This window comes from Gorilla gorilla, chromosome 10 (assembly GCF_029281585.2).
Source record: "Gorilla gorilla gorilla isolate KB3781 chromosome 10, NHGRI_mGorGor1-v2.1_pri, whole genome shotgun sequence".
Classification (NCBI taxonomy): Eukaryota; Metazoa; Chordata; class Mammalia; order Primates; family Hominidae; genus Gorilla; species Gorilla gorilla.
Window position 1 is genome coordinate 135,457,513 of NC_073234.2, and position 15,242 is coordinate 135,472,754.

Sequence of the window (15,242 nt, forward strand, 5' to 3'; positions counted from 1 at the left end):
CAAGTCAGATATATGTGTTATAAACGTTTTCTCCCAGTCTGAGCTTTATAGATCTATTCTCTTTTTTTTTTTTTTTTCTTTTTTTGAGATGGAGTCTCACTCTGTCGCCCAGGCTGGAGTGCAGTGGCGTGATCTCGGCTCACTGCAAGCTACACCTCCTGGGTTCACGCCATTCTCCTGCCTCAGCCTCCCAAGTAGTTGGGACTACAGGTGCCTGCCACCACGCCCAGCTAATTTTTTTGTGTTTTTAGTAGAGACAGGGTTTCACCGTGTTAGCCAGGATGATCTCAATCTCCTGACCTCGTGATCCACCTGCCTCAGCCTCCCAAAGTGCTGGGATTACAGGCGTGAGCCACCACGCCTGGCCTAGATCTATTTTCTTAATGATGTCTTCTAATGCTTAGAAGTCTTTAATTTTGATACTACCCAATGGGTTTTGTGACATTTTTTGTTTTTGCTTGAGACAGAGTCTTACTCTGTTGCCCAGGCTGGAATGCAGCAGCACGATCTTGGCTCACTGCAACCTCTGCCTCCCAGGTTCAAGCAATTCTCATGCCTCAGCCTCCCAAGTAGCTGGGATTAACAGTTGTGTGCTACGCACAGCTATTTTTTATTAGAGACAGAATTCTTCAATGTTGCCTCAGCTAGTCTTGAACTCCTGGCCTCAAGTGATCTTCCCACCTTGGCCTCCCAAAGTGCTGGGATTACAGACGTGAGCCACTGCGCCTGGCCTGGGTTTTTAATTTTAAGTTATTATTTTGTATTTCTAGATATCTTGGATCTCTTCCAAATCTGAGAAGGTTGTACTTTACATTTTCCTCTTCCCTGGAGAATTTTTTCTTTTCCCCCGAGACAGAGTCTTGCTCTGTCGCCCAGAGCTGGAGTGCCTAGAGCTGGAGTGCAATGGCGCGATCTCGGCTCACTGCAACCTCCACCACCCGGGTTCAAGCAATTCTCCTGCCTCAGCCTCCCAAGTAGTTGGGATTACAGGCACACACAACCGCACCTGGCTAATTTTTGTATTTTTAGTGGAGACGGGATTTCACCATGTTGGCCAGACTGGTCTCAAAATCCTGACTTTGTGATCTACCTGCCTCAGCCTCCCAAAGTGCTAGGATTACAGGCGTGAGCCACTGAGCCCAGCCCCCTGGAGATATTTTTAATCTTTTATTTCTCTAAACATAGCAGCGTTGTCTTATAATCTATATCTGATAATATCAGGATGTGAAGTTTTTATGAATCTGTTTCTACCAGTACTTCCTAATGAGTCGTTGTTTCCATGGGTACATGTTTGTTTTTTATTTTTTTTACTATAATATTGTTTTTATTAGAAAACTATTTATGGAGATTATTTGATCTTTGGATTGAAGGTACCATCCTCCAAAGAGGATTTGCGTTTTCTTCTGTTAAGTGTCTTGGGGGCACAACTAGTCTAGGATTTTAAAAAGTTAGGCTTAAAAAAGAAGCTACAAAAGCAACATGGATTCTCAAATACCCTTCATGTAGCTCCCCCTAATGTTAACATCTTTTGTAATCACAGTGCAGTTATCAAAACCAGAAAATTAATATTGAGACACTACTATTAACTAATCTACATACCTATTGGAATTTTGTCAGTTTTCCCACAAAGTTCTTTTTCTGCTCCAGAATCTGGTTCAGGCTTCCATGTTGCACTTGGTTGTCATGTTTCTTTTCTCTCCTCCAATCTCTGCCAGTTTCTCAGTCTTTGTTGTTGTTGTTGTTGTTTTGAGACAGAGTCTCGCTGTGTTGCCCAGGCTGGAGTGCAGTGGCATGATCTCGGCTCACTGCAACCTCTGCCTCCCCGGTTCATGTGATTCTCCTGCCTCAGCCTCCCAAGTAGCTGGGACTACAGTTGCCCGCCGCCACACCCAGCTAATTTTTTTTGTATTTTTAGTAGAGACGGGTTTTCACTATGTTGGCCAGGCTGGTCTTGAACTCCTGACCTCGTGATCTGCCCACCTTGGCCTCCCAAAGTGCTGGGATTACAGGCATGCCTTGTTTTTCTTTCCCCTCCCCTCCCCTCCCCTCCCCTTCTCTCTCTCTCTCTTTCTCTTTCTCCTTCCTTCCTTTCTCTCTTTCTCTCTCTCTTTCTCTGTTTCTCTTTTTCTTTCCTTTTAATTGATGACAGTTCATTCTGAATAGTCTTTGTTTCTCTTGAACTTGATACTTTTGAAGACTATTGATCAATTATTTGGTACAAAGTCATTCATTTGGGTTTGTCTAATGTTTTGTCATAATTAGATTGAGGTTATTCAGTCTTGCCGAGAATAGCACAAAAGTACGGTTGGGCCCTTCTCAGTACATCATATGGAGGACATGTGATGTTGACTGCTTGGTTAAGGTAGTGTTTGCCAGGCTCCCCACTATAAATGATTTTTCCCTTTGTTATTAATAAATCAGTAAATCTTATGAAGAGATACTTTGAGGATATGAAAATATCCTGTTTCTCATGAAACTTTTGCCCACAAATTTTAGCATTCATTCTCTGGTCTTGCCTGCAGCAATTACTGTGATGCTTGCCTAATGATGATTTTCTTTTGTTTTCTTTTTGAGACAGAGTCTCGCTTTGTCACCCAGGCTGGAGTGCAGGGCACAATCTTGGCTCAGTGCAACCTCTGCCTCCTAGGTTCAAGCGATTCTCCTGCCTCAGCCTCCTGAGTAGCTGGGCACTACGGACTACAGGCACCTGCCACCACACCTGGCTAATTTTTGTATTTTTAGTAGAGGTGGGGTTTCACCATGTTGGCCAGGCTGGTCTCAAACTCCTGACCTCAAATGATCCACCCACCTTGGCCTCCCAAAGTGTTGGGATTACAGGCGTGAGCTACCGCAGCCAGCCTGATTTTCATTCTTTTATTTGAGGTGTTTTGTTCCTGTTGCCCAGGCTAGAGTACAATGGCGCAATCTCGGCTCACCACAACCTCTGCCTCCTGGGTTCAAGCGAAGCAGTTCTCCTGCCTCAGCCTCCCGAGTAGCTGGGATTACAGGCATGTGCCACCATGCCTGGCTAATTTTGTATTTTTAGTGGAGACAGGGTTTCTGCATATTGGTCAGGCTGGTCTCGAACTCCTGACCTCAGGTGATCCACCCGCCTCGGCCTTCCAAAGTGCTGGGATTAGAGCGTGAGCTACTGCGCCTTCTATTTTCATCATTTCTTCTACATTTATTCTGTAAGGGAGAAGAGCCCCTTTCCCCGTTTGTTGATTGAATTGTTTATCAGTGTAGACTCAGGAATATTTATCCTATGGGTTATAATCCATTACTGTCATTATTCGTTTATTGATTAAATGGTCCTTGCCTTAGCCATTAGGAGCTCCTTCAGATTGACTCCTGTGTCAACCATTATTTTTTCATGTGCCACCATCATTTTTTGAGCACTTCTTACTTTCCAGTACCATGAGATATTCCAGGCTCATCCTGTATTTTTCCTGCCCCAACCCTGAAACTAGCCTTTTCTCCAAGGAGCCTTCGTTCATTTATTAGAGAATGGTATTTGGAAAGCAAGATTTGGGTGCTATGCGTGTATTGCTACTAGAGTGTCATTGTATGTAGGTCCTCTCAGAGGACAGAGCTAGGGAATAAGTATATGTATGCTCATAAACACATGTATGTTTATCAGACTCCTCATTCGTGTATATAAAAAACTGTAAGGCCAGGTGCAGTGGCTCACCCCTGTAATCCCAGCACTTTGGGGGGCCAAGGTGGGCGGATCACCTGAGGTCAGGAGTTTGAAACCAGCCTGACCAACATGGTGAAAACCTGTCTCTACTAAAAATATAAAAAAAATAAGCCAGGCATGGTGGTGGGCACCTATAATCCCAAAAAAATTGTAACTTTTTTTTTTTTTTTTGAGACAGAGTCTCGCTCTGTCGCCCAGGCTGGAGTGCAGTTGTGTGATCTCAGCTCACTGCAACCTCCACCTCCCAGGTTCAAGCGATTCTCCTGCCTCAGCCTCCCGAGTAGCTGGGACCACAGGTGTGCACCACCACCCCCGGCTAATTTTATTGCATTTTTAGTAGAGAGAGAGTTTGTGCATGTTGGCCAGGGTGGTCTGGAACTCCTGACCTCAAGTGATCTGCCTGCCTCAGCCTCCCAAATTGGTGCTGGGATTACAGGCATGAGCCACCTGGCCAGGTTTTCTTTTCTGAAGAGTATTAATCTACCTTGCTGACACAGTAAGCTTGTCCAGTCTACTACTCAGGTAAGTTTTTCTACCACTACGCCAGTGACATGTCTTCATCAATGCATTATAATTTGCAAAATATGGGAAAATCCCACGTGCCTAATAATAAGGGAATGGTAAAGGAAATACTTGATGGAATATTACAGTCATATAAAATGAGGATTAATAATAGGCCGGGTGTGGTGGCTCACACCTAATCCCAACACTTTGGGAGGCTGAGGTGGGCGGATCACTTGAGATCAGGAGTTTGAGACCAGCCTGGCCAACATGAAGGAACTCCATCTCTACTAAAAATGCAAAAAAAATTAGCCGGGCGTGGTGGCACACACCTGTGGTCCCAGCTACTCAGAAGGCTGAGGCAGGAGAATCACTTTAACCTGGGAGGCGGAGGTTGCAGTGAGCCGAGATCGCACGACAGCACTCCAGTCTTGGCAGCAGAGCAAGACTTCATCTCAAATAATAATAATAATGTAGGAATGCTATTGATACAATGCTAAGTAAAAAATTATAACAGTAGGATTGTAAGTAATCGTACACACACATATATGTAGAAAGATTGGGGAAAAAATAAAATGCTAGCAGCATTTTTAAAATACCCATATTCTGCAGTGGGATTTTGTTACATTTAAATTTTAAAATAAATGTCGTCATCCTCATTGTCACTGTCACTGCCACCCCAAAAGGTGCCCATTATCCATCATGCCCTGGCAAAAGAAAGTTTGAGAATTTCTCTCTTAAGGTAAAACTCAATTATTCAGGCAAAATATTAAAATAGTAGATCTTTCCTATGATAATTTCTAAGTTTATTAGTTCATTTGTTTTCTTTCAACAAATAAGTAAACTGGATACTCATGTGTAAATAATGCAATTTCCTTCCCTCCATTTAACAAGAAAGTGTGTAGTGAACAGTTCTGCTTTGGCAAGTTTAAACAAGCTTAATCTAAAGGTTCTAGTTTGGGGAAATGTTCATGTTATTAATCATGTCCACAAACAAAGTAATGATGAAACAGCTTTGTTCAGTGGGGAGGAAGTAATCTGTCCTAGATGGTACTCTGACCAACAGGAAAAGGAACACACTGTTACTTTGTTTTGCCAACTTGAGGATTCATTAAATAATAGTAACCCAAGCAAATTATAAAAAGAGTTTATTTCAGATAGTTTTGGGAGTGTGCGTTAAAATTTTTAGCATTCTGTAACAGAACTAGAGATATTTTTCAAATGTTTTTTGCTTCATCATGCAATCTGTATTCAGTGAAAGTAAAAGAGACTTAAGTTTTGAAGATATTAGAAATAAGTATCTACAAACAAACAAAAAATAAGTATCTAAAGATTAAAACATTTCATAATACCCAGTGGTGGCAGAGTATTGAGAAACAGGCATCAGGTGTATTTGTACTGTTGATAGGGATATAAATTGATGCAACCTTTTGAGAGGACTGTTTTGCAATACCTTGTTCAGAGTGAATGTGCATATTCTTTTACCCAGTGATTCCACTTATGGAAAATTACCCACAAGCACAAAGATGGGTGAACAAAGATATTTTTTGGAGCAATGTTTATAATAGCAAAAAAAATTGGAACACTCGAAATGCTCATCATTAGGGACTAGTTAAATTAGAATAAGGTAGATCTACATAGATACATATATATGAATAGAAAATTTCTAAAAGGACTCCCAAGAAAGATCTAATAGTGATTACCTGTGGTGGGTGGCACTGATACTAGGAGTAAGTAGAGATTTTAACTTTCATTTTAATTCTTCAGTTTTCTTTACTTTTTTTTACTCTGAACAGTTGTAACTTTTATCATAGAAAGAAACCTGAGTTTAAAATGGAAAGAAAAATGCTTTAACTAAAGTCTTGCCATCTATTTTATATTCACCTATGATTTCAAATGTTTTTTGCCACAAGTAATTACTGGCTGCTTAGTTAGGCATGGTAGCCAAAACTCATCATTTTGATAACTAAACTATAAGACTTGTGTCTGCCATTTTCTGCTATAAGAATGAATTGAGGCCAGGCGCAGTGGCTCACGCCTGTAATCCTAGCACTTTGGGAGGCCAAGGTGGGCGGATCACGAGGTCAGAAGTTCGAGACCAGCCTGACCAACGTGGTGAAACCCCGTCTCTACTAAAAATACAAAAATTAGCTGGGCGTGGTAGTGCGCCTGTAATCCCAGCTACTCAGGAGGCTGAGGCAGGAGAATTGCTTGAACCTGGGAGGCAGAGGTTGCAGTTAGCCGAGATCGCGCTACTGCACTCCAGCCTGGGTGACAGAGCGAGACTCCGTCCCAAAAAAAAAAAAAAGTGAAAGAGAAAGAGTGAAAGAAAGATTTGGGCAGAGTGTCCTAGATGGATGTGGAGACCTGGCAGGAGAGTGGCTGCAGCTGGGGAACCTGAGGCCAGGCCTCGAGCATGAGCACTGACCCTGCTGGGCAGTGAGTGAGCAGTCTGTGGCCTGGTCAGCAATGCCTCCTCCCAGCCGACCGCCTGCCCTTGATGCAGGTTAGGGCTCTACAGAGCAGAGGGGAGGCTGGGCCCTGTGCCAAGCCCTGGGTTGGATAGGAGCCCAGTGGTCCTCTCGCCCACGCAGGTGGGAATGGTAACAGCAATGGATACCTTAGAGGAGGAGAGCTTCAGGCTGTCCTCCTCCACCTCTGATGCAGAATTTGATGCTGTGGTTGTATATTTAGAGGACATTATCATGGATGACAGGTTCCCAATTATTACAGAGAAATTTCATGGACAAGTACTACTAGGACTTGTAAGTTTGTAGAGACAGGGTTTCACCATATTGTCCAGGCTGGTCTCGAACTCCTGAGCTCAAGCAGTCCTTCCACCTTGGCCTCCCAACGTGCTGGGATTACACCGTGCCTGGCCCATTTGACTCAATTTTTTGTCTTTCCACGATACCCCTCCTCTCAGGAGCACAGTGTATCCCTTCAGAGAGACTGCTGTTACCCTGGCTAACTCTCCCACTTCTTCAAAGGTTCTTCAAAGAACCTCTGAAATTCATTCCAGAGCTAAGGCTTCCTTATTTAGCATTTAACTTCCAGAAAGCATTTAGAACATAAGAGTTATGTATAAACTTAAGAGGTTATTATTTAATTTATGTGCAGAAATAGCTAATATTCATTGTGTTAGTCAAGTCCAAGGTGTGAACCAGATTCTGTCTCTGAAAAAGAAGAAAATAACTTATTTTGGAAGGTGCATTAGCTCCTTGCAAAGGGTAGGTTTATAACTCAGATTATCTATTCCCTCCATCACCATCACAGGCAATTGATTGGCCCCCCTGGCTGGAAGGTGGCTGTGATGTGGTGGCCAAAGGCCAGTGCAGTACACACCCTTGGAGCCTCTATCTCCCTGCCTGCAAAAGGAGGCCAGCGATTCCTGCTTTTTTTTTTTTTTTTTTTTTTTTTTGAGACAGAGTCTTGCTCTGTCGCCCAGGCTGGAGCACAGTGGCGCGATCTTGGCACGCTGCAAGCTCCGCCTCCCGGGCTCATGCCATTCTCCTGCCTCAGCCTCCCGAGTAGCTGGGACCACAGGCGCCCGCCACCACGCCCGGAGAATTTTTTTTTGTATTTTTAGAAGAGACGGAGTTTCACCGTGTTAGCCAGAATGGTCTCGATCTCCTGACCTCGCGATCCACCCGCCTCGGCCTCCCAAAGTTCTGGGACCACAGGCCTGAGCCACCGCGCCCGGCCGATTCCTGCTTCTTAAGGCTATTGTAGATTGAGATGAGAAATGGAGTTTAAAAGCTTTTGCTGTGCATATCCCTGGGCATAGTTGAGGAGTCAGACATTTAAAGGGAGCATTATAGCTTAGTGCTTAACAGCTTAGGCTCTAGAGTTTAACTTTCTGGTAGGAAGAGACAAATTTCTAATTCTAAGAAGATCGCTTTGAGAAGAGGTAGTCTGCAGGAGCATTTTATACCAGCTGGACTAGATTTGCAGCCCTCGGTGTATCTCTGCGGCTTCGTTGTTGAGTGATTCATGTCAAAGTGGTGATGGTAGGAATAAGATCAGCTACCTGAATTACCCAGTGCTCTGCACATCTAAGTATGTTTGAAATCTCAACAGTCAACTGAATTCAGTATATGCACTCAAACTGCAGCATATGATTTCCTGATGGGCCAGCCCTACCTTCTGTTAAAATTTTTTTTTTTTTTTGAGACAGAGTCTTGCCCTGTGGCCCAGGCTGGAGTGCAGTGGCGCGATCTTGGCTCACTGCAACCTCCCTCTCCTGGGTTTAAGCGATTCTCCTGCCTCAGCCTCCTGAATGGCTGGGACTACAGGCACCCGCCACCACGCCCGCCTAATTTTTGTATTTTTAGTAGAGACTGGGTTTTACCATGTTGGCCAGGCTGGTCTCAAACTCCTTACCTCAGGTGATCCACCCACCTCAGCCTCCCAAAGTGCTGGGATTAGAGGCGTGAGCCACTGCAGCTGGCCTTAGAAGAAATTTTAAGAGTCTCAAATGAAATGCCTAGCATTAAAAAAAAAGAAAGAAGAAAAGCCTTGCTAAATTGGACTCGTGTAAAGTTTGGTTTTAGTAGTGAGCAATAGAAATATGAAAAATTATTTCAAAATACAAGAAGATAGTATTACAGTACTAATTTGAGGGTAAGACAGCCAAAGTTGGTTTTTTATTTATTAATTTTTTTTAATTTTTTCTTTTTGAGACGTAGTCTTGCTCTGTTGCCCAGGCTGGAGTGCAGTGGCATGATCTTGGCTCACTGCAACTTCTGCCTCCCAGGTTCAAGTGATTATTCTGCCTCAACCTCCCAATAGCTGGTACTATAGGCATGCACCACCATGCCCGGTTAATTTGTTTGTTTGTTTGTTTTTTGAGACTGAGTCTCGCTCTGTAGCCTGGGCTGGAGTGCAGTGGCTCAATCTCAACTCACTGCAACCTCCACCTCCCGTGTCCCGGTTCAAGCAATTCTCCTGCCTCAGCCTCCCAAGTAGCTGGGATTACAGGTGCATGCCGCCATGCCCAGCTAATTTTTGTATTTTTAGTAGACACAGGGTTTCACCATGTTGGCCAAGCTGGTCTTGAACTCCTGACCTTGTGATCCGCCCACCTCGGCCTCTCAAAGTGTTGGGATTACAGGTGTGAGCCACCATGCCTGGCCTAATTTTTGTATTTTTAGTAGAGATAGGGTTTCGCCATGTTGGCCAGGCTGGTCTCGAACTCCTGACCTCAGGTGATCCAGCCACCTCAGGCTCCCAAAGTGCTGGGAGTACAGACGTAAGTTACCCTGCCCAGCCTATTTATTTATTTTTGAGACAGGCTTTCACACTCTGTTGCCAAGGCTGTAGTGCAGTGGCAGCACAATCATGGCTCACTGTAGCCTCGACCTCCCCAGGCTCAGGTGATCCTCCCACCTCAGCCTCCCGAGTAGCTGGGACTGCAGGCACATACCACCATGCCTAGCTAATTTTTGTATTTTTTCTAGAGACTGGGTTTCACCATGTTGGCCAGGCTGGTCTCAAGCTCCTGGGCTTAAGCAGTCCACCCACCTCAGCCTCCCAAAGTGCTGGGATTACAGGCATGAGCCAGCGTACCCAACCCAGACCAAAGTTTTTACCATCCTGATTCTGTCACTGAATGCTGGGCAAGTTCCTTCAGTTTCCTGAGCCGATTTCCTTGTTAATTGGGGGTAACAATCAAGATAATGCATTGGAAAGCAATTAGCACAGTTCTTGACACATAGTATGTACTCAGTAAATATTACTAATGTGATTCTTAGGCAAAAGTGAATGACTAATGTGTTTTTAAGTGATTGAGAAGTCTAAAACAGCCTAGTGGGTATCTGAAATTAAATTTAGAATACGAAGGAGAAATAATATAGGGGAAATATTGCCAGGAATGTTTATTGCCAGAATTGTTCACAGGTTTCAGGGTGTGTAGGGTGGGGTGAGGGAGTTGGCAGCCTAATGCTGATTCCTTGCATCATAAAGCCAAGCTATGAAATTGTTCATTTCAAATAAGTTACTTCATGTAGCTCTGAACTTCTAAGTTTTTTAAGGAGTCAGTTGTATATCAGAATCTTATTAGCTCATTACTTCACTGACTGAAACTTGGGAAACAAAGATGATTCATAGGAAGGAAAATTTAAAGGTTAGAGGGTATTTAAATGAAAATCAACTAGAGTATGGTTTGATTTTATTTTGTTTTGTGTTTTGTAATTGTTTTTAAAATAGCACTGTAGGTTAAGAATCTTCTGTGGCTCTGTAGTCCAGTGAGGTAACATTTGTTGAATATGTGGAACCAAAAATAAAAAAGATGGACAATTGATTATATAGTACTTGAAGATAAAAAGAACTACTGAACATGTAACCATTACTGTGAGAGCCTCATTGAACAGCTAGCCTACCACTTCAACATTATCACCATCCCACCTCCTCGGAAAGCCTTTCCTGGCCGTTCCAGCACACGGTGATCTCTCCCGAGAGAACCCATAAAGCTTACTGACCCCATTTGGCCTCAAAAAAGCGTTGAGGCAATTACTTAATTTGTCCCGTGGCTCTCCTCTCCACAGGACAGTGGGTAGGGCTCCCTCAGTAGGGTCTGGGCTGGGACCCTCAGGAGGAGGGCTGGAGTTTGTGTTACCAAGTGAGCCTCCTGCAACACCAGATGGTATTTGGTGTTTGCTGTATTTTAGCATTAGATCATAAATGGATTGAGGTGGGAAACAGGCACCTCTGCTGGCACTCCCCAAAAAATTAAAAGTTGCAAAAATGTCCTTGAGGAATGAGTGGCAAAAATCTTAACAGGTATGACAAGAAATTTCAAATAGTGTCCATGTTAAGTAGAGGAGAGAAATGCAGATGCACGTGATTTGACTGAGCCCACTTGAGGAAATTGATGGGAGAAGTAAAGGAATTTCTAAGGCAGTAGGTATAACCATCTTACTCTTTTATGTAAAATATTCAGACTTTCAATTTATTAGATATTTGCTGAGTTTCTGCTATATGTAGAGTAATAATGATAACTAACATTTGAGAGCATACTATTTCCTAGGGCTGTTTCCTTTGATCAGTAAAGTGGTCTTGCACCTAGACAGGGTCATTAATGGTAGAGGTGGGGGTGGGAGTTTGTCCTGTTTTGGACTAGAGAACAAATGGATGGGAAACCAGCATCTCATCTAGTGCTCCTTAAAGAATAGAAAGTGCCAAGAGATGCTTGATAAATGAAAGGCAGAAACCTTAACAGACTTCCTTTGCATAACCTCCGAATCAGCTCTGCAGGTCTCCTCTGTTTCAGGCATCAGAAGTTGAGAGACAACTCTCCATGCAGGTCCACGCCCTCAGAGAAGACTTTCGGGAGAAAAACTCGTCAACCAACCAGCACATCATCCGGCTGGAGAGCCTTCAGGCCGAGGTGAGCCTCCCGACACAGCAGTGCTGGAAGGTGGAGTGCTTTTCTCACTGGGAGACAAAAAACTGCTCTATGTAAAAGGGCCTAAAATCTCTACAGAAAGACATTTCTGTGCGAAACTAAATGGGAAACATTTGATCTGTTTCTCTGGGTAGACTGTTGTCTGGAAAAATGAAGTTGCTCAGAGTTACTGCTGGGTGTGTTGAAATCACGAATGACCTACATTTTACTGAATATGATGATCTCTTCAAAAATATCCTTGCAAATCCCAAACAGGAGGTGGGAAAGGGCATCTCGCCTTTCTCTATTCCATTTAGGCCCAGTTCAGTCCAACTTAGTAAGGTGTACTGTTATTCTCATCTGCAAAATGAGAGAAATAGAAGTTTCTACTTCACAGGTTTTTGCAAGGATGTTATGGGTTAATGCATACAAGGCACTTTATATGATACCTGGAACACAGTGATGTTATTGGAACCATAGGAGAGGCCAGAATGTGAGGGCCAGGATGAGGGGAAAAAGAAAGTATCGGCAGGGGAACAATACTGTGAGAATCTGGTTGTGGAAGGTGAAGAGAGGGTAAGGATCTTATCACCAGCCCAAACCAGGCCTCCCCCTGGGGGAGGCTTCCACCTGGTCTGCTTTTGAGGACCCTTTAGCCAAGTATCTGGCTAAAGGGGCCAAGTAGCAGCCCCTTTGCTAAGTCAGAGTTTGAAGGACAGTCTAGAGCCAGGTTGAACAAGTAACCTTCCACTGTGACGAAGCGATCTGCCATCATGGTCAGGCCAGAGAAACCCAGAGAGCCTGTTCCCCTGCTCGGTAAATGACCTGAGGATGTTTTTCCTAAAGTCTGTCAATATCTTCTCTTTTCTCCTGCCTCCTATTCCCTTCCTTCCCCCTTTCCCTTGGAATGCCTACTGGTATTGAGCAGCAGGTCCTTGAAGTAAGTAGAGTTTGTTCCAGTGGGGTTTGGCATGCCTGTGTGTGACCATTTGTGTGCATGACTTGCCATTCACCTGCCTCTGCCAGCCTCTGACTCTTTCACGTTTCCTGTCTTCCTCTTTCCTTACCCGTTCATTTTTTCTAGACCCTCATGAACCGGGTCATCCCCAGGAATGTTTATTGCCAGATTTTTTCACAAGTTTCAGGGTGTATAGGGCTGGGTGAGGGAGTTGGTGGCCTAACACTGATTCCCTGCTTTGTCCATGAACACTGCTAACTTTAAAAGGCAAGCTATGAAATTGTTTGTTTCAAGTAAGTTACTTTGTGTAGCTCCGAACTAAGTTTTTTTAGGGTCAGTTGTGTATCAGAATCTTATTACCCCATCACTTCACTGACTGAAAGTTGGGAAACAAAGATGATTCATGGGAAGGAAAATTTAAAGGTCAGAGGGTATTTAAATGAAAATCAACTAGAGTAAGAATTGTCTTCACATGCGTAACTTTGCTTCAGTGTAGGAAATAGTGGACCCATTCACAAAAGGGGCTTGCTCCTTTTGGTCCCCTACCCAGGTGCACACTTGAGAGACAATATTTCTTTGTTTGGCCAGATATCTGATCTCTCTGGACAAAGGCCACATACTTTGTTTCCCCAGGACAACATCCTATCTGATTGAATTGGTGGCCAGAGAAGATCTGTGCCCTGTGAGCAGAATTCTAGTTCAGAGAATGAGAACAGCTAAAAAGTAAAGGGAAAAGTGTATCTCGTAGGACTTGAAACAAGCTAGACATTCATTTCAGGATTTCCCCTGGAAAAGTTCTAAGGTTGGTCCCCAAAACTTGCACAAGTAAAAGCCTTAAGGAATTGTTATCAAAGCTGGACTAGAGAGCCTGGAGAATATTTTAACCATGTCAAGAAAATATTTACAAGCAAGAAACTGGTTAAGAATCAGTCCAGCAGGGCACTGCTAAATAAATGGGAGGGTCCACGAGGACCTCCAGGATTCCAGAAGGTCCCCTAGGAGTCAGATCCAATTGGCAGGGCTTTCTGGAGCCCCTGAGCCAGGGTGGTGATCTTTTGAGTGAAGCATCCCTGGCCTTGGGGAGCACTGGCTCAGCTTCTCACCCTTCAAACCTTGAGGCCAGAGGAGACTTGGCATCTCTTCCCTCTTTGCCTCTGTTTTCTCACTGACACTGAAGAGATTAGACAGACCTTCCTAAAAGAAGATTTACTTATGTGGAGACTGACTAGGTATTCAGTGTATACGAACATATCAACCTGTTTCATAAAAAGAATTTGCGCCTCTTCACAAATGACTCGCTCAGGTAAAAGTTACTCTGAGTAAAGTCAGCATTCACTTGTATCTGTGTCCTGCTCCATCCCAGGACACAGGCTGATGCAGGCACTACTTTGTTTTCTGTACCCTGGGAGCTCTTCCCTTAACTCAAGGCACTGGACCTGAGCTGTGACCTCTAGTGCCAGAGGGGCCAGGAGCGGGGAAAGGAAGACGGAGGGGAATCCCGGGGTGTGAAAACATGGCGCTCCAGAGGATTTCCTGGGCATTTTCTTGTGCTCATGACTTGAGGAGGAGAAGGAGTGCAGCAGGTTAGGTTCCACTCCTCCTGCCAGTTGTAAGGATGGGGTAAAGTTGAGGGCAGGCAAGGTGGAGCCCTTTTTTTTTTATCTTATCTCTGGAATTTCCAGAGCACTAGCCTTCCCTTCCTCTACCTGGCATCCCACATTCCAGCTTCCCCAGAGCTCAACTCCTACTCCTTCCCAGACAGGTTTCTAGAGGGGAGGGGTTTTCTCTTCAGCTTAGGGTTTCATAGCTATTCTCTCAGAGATGGGGGTACCGTGACATTGGGCAGAATACTGAAAGATACTTGCCTTCATGTTTTGGGGCTAGTCCCTAGTTCCTACTTGTCAGCCCGGATGTAACTCCACACCACCCCTGTGGCTCTCCACCCTTTTCAGATCAAGATGCTGTCAGATCGGAAACGGGAGCTGGAGCATCGTCTCAGCGCTACTTTAGAGGAAAATGACCTGCTCCAAGGGACCGTGGAGGAGCTACAGGACCGGGTGCTAATCCTGGAGAGGCAGGGCCATGACAAGGACCTACAGGTACTGGGGTAGAGAAGCTGTCCTGCAGGACTAGAGCCAGATAAAAGGAGCACTTAGCCAAAAAGAAAAGGCTGGGAGGCCAGCATCACTGCTGGGGTAAGCTGGGAGTGGATGATGCTGAGGTCTCGCTGTGGGGCCTGGGGCATTCACTAACTTGGCTCTTCCGACTCTGCCTAAAGGAAGTGCACTGCTACCCACAGATCATTTCTACAATGTGTTCTGAGCCACTGGCCCACGGAGCAGTTTCACAGAGTTCTCTCTGGGTTCTTAACATGGCTGGAACACCAGGAGTGCTATTCTGGCCTCAGCATTTGCGAAATCTGCTAGAAGGTTTCAGAGGGAGCCTGTGACTCTCTAACTCAGCTCATAATGCTCTCTGCTGCTGTCTTCCCAAGCTCATGGATTTAGTTGGCTGGCATGGAGCAGAAACCTGAAGCTGCCCACTGAACACAGCAATATTTATATGCTGCTTCTGCCAGTTGCCAGAAAAGGCATAGACTGACCCCTTTGTGAGCCTCATCAGTCTCTTTTTTTCTTTCTGAAGGAAATTGCTTCATGGCCATATTTGTTCTTATTTGGGAACTGCTACCGGGCCTCAGC

General features: G+C 44.5%; 1 protein-coding gene across 4 annotated transcripts in view; it reads left to right on the forward strand.

Annotated features, from left to right (window-relative positions):
* Window positions 1-15,242, forward strand: part of BICDL1 (BICD family like cargo adaptor 1) — a 108,252-nt gene that overhangs the window by 64,096 nt on the left and 28,914 nt on the right. For 2 of the 4 annotated variants that reach the window (XR_004071933.3, XM_019038139.4), the window contains exons 3-5: window positions 11,472-11,588; window positions 12,514-12,525; window positions 14,496-14,642. Coding sequence is in view for 3 of the 4 variants with exons in the window: in XM_019038139.4 (XP_018893684.3) it covers window positions 11,472-11,588; window positions 12,514-12,525; window positions 14,496-14,642 (276 nt within the window). In the remaining variant the exon portion in view is untranslated. The remainder of the gene's footprint in view (window positions 1-11,471; window positions 11,589-12,513; window positions 12,526-14,495; window positions 14,643-15,242) is intronic. The other 2 variants (XM_004053985.4, XM_019038140.4) reach the window with 1 other exon arrangement.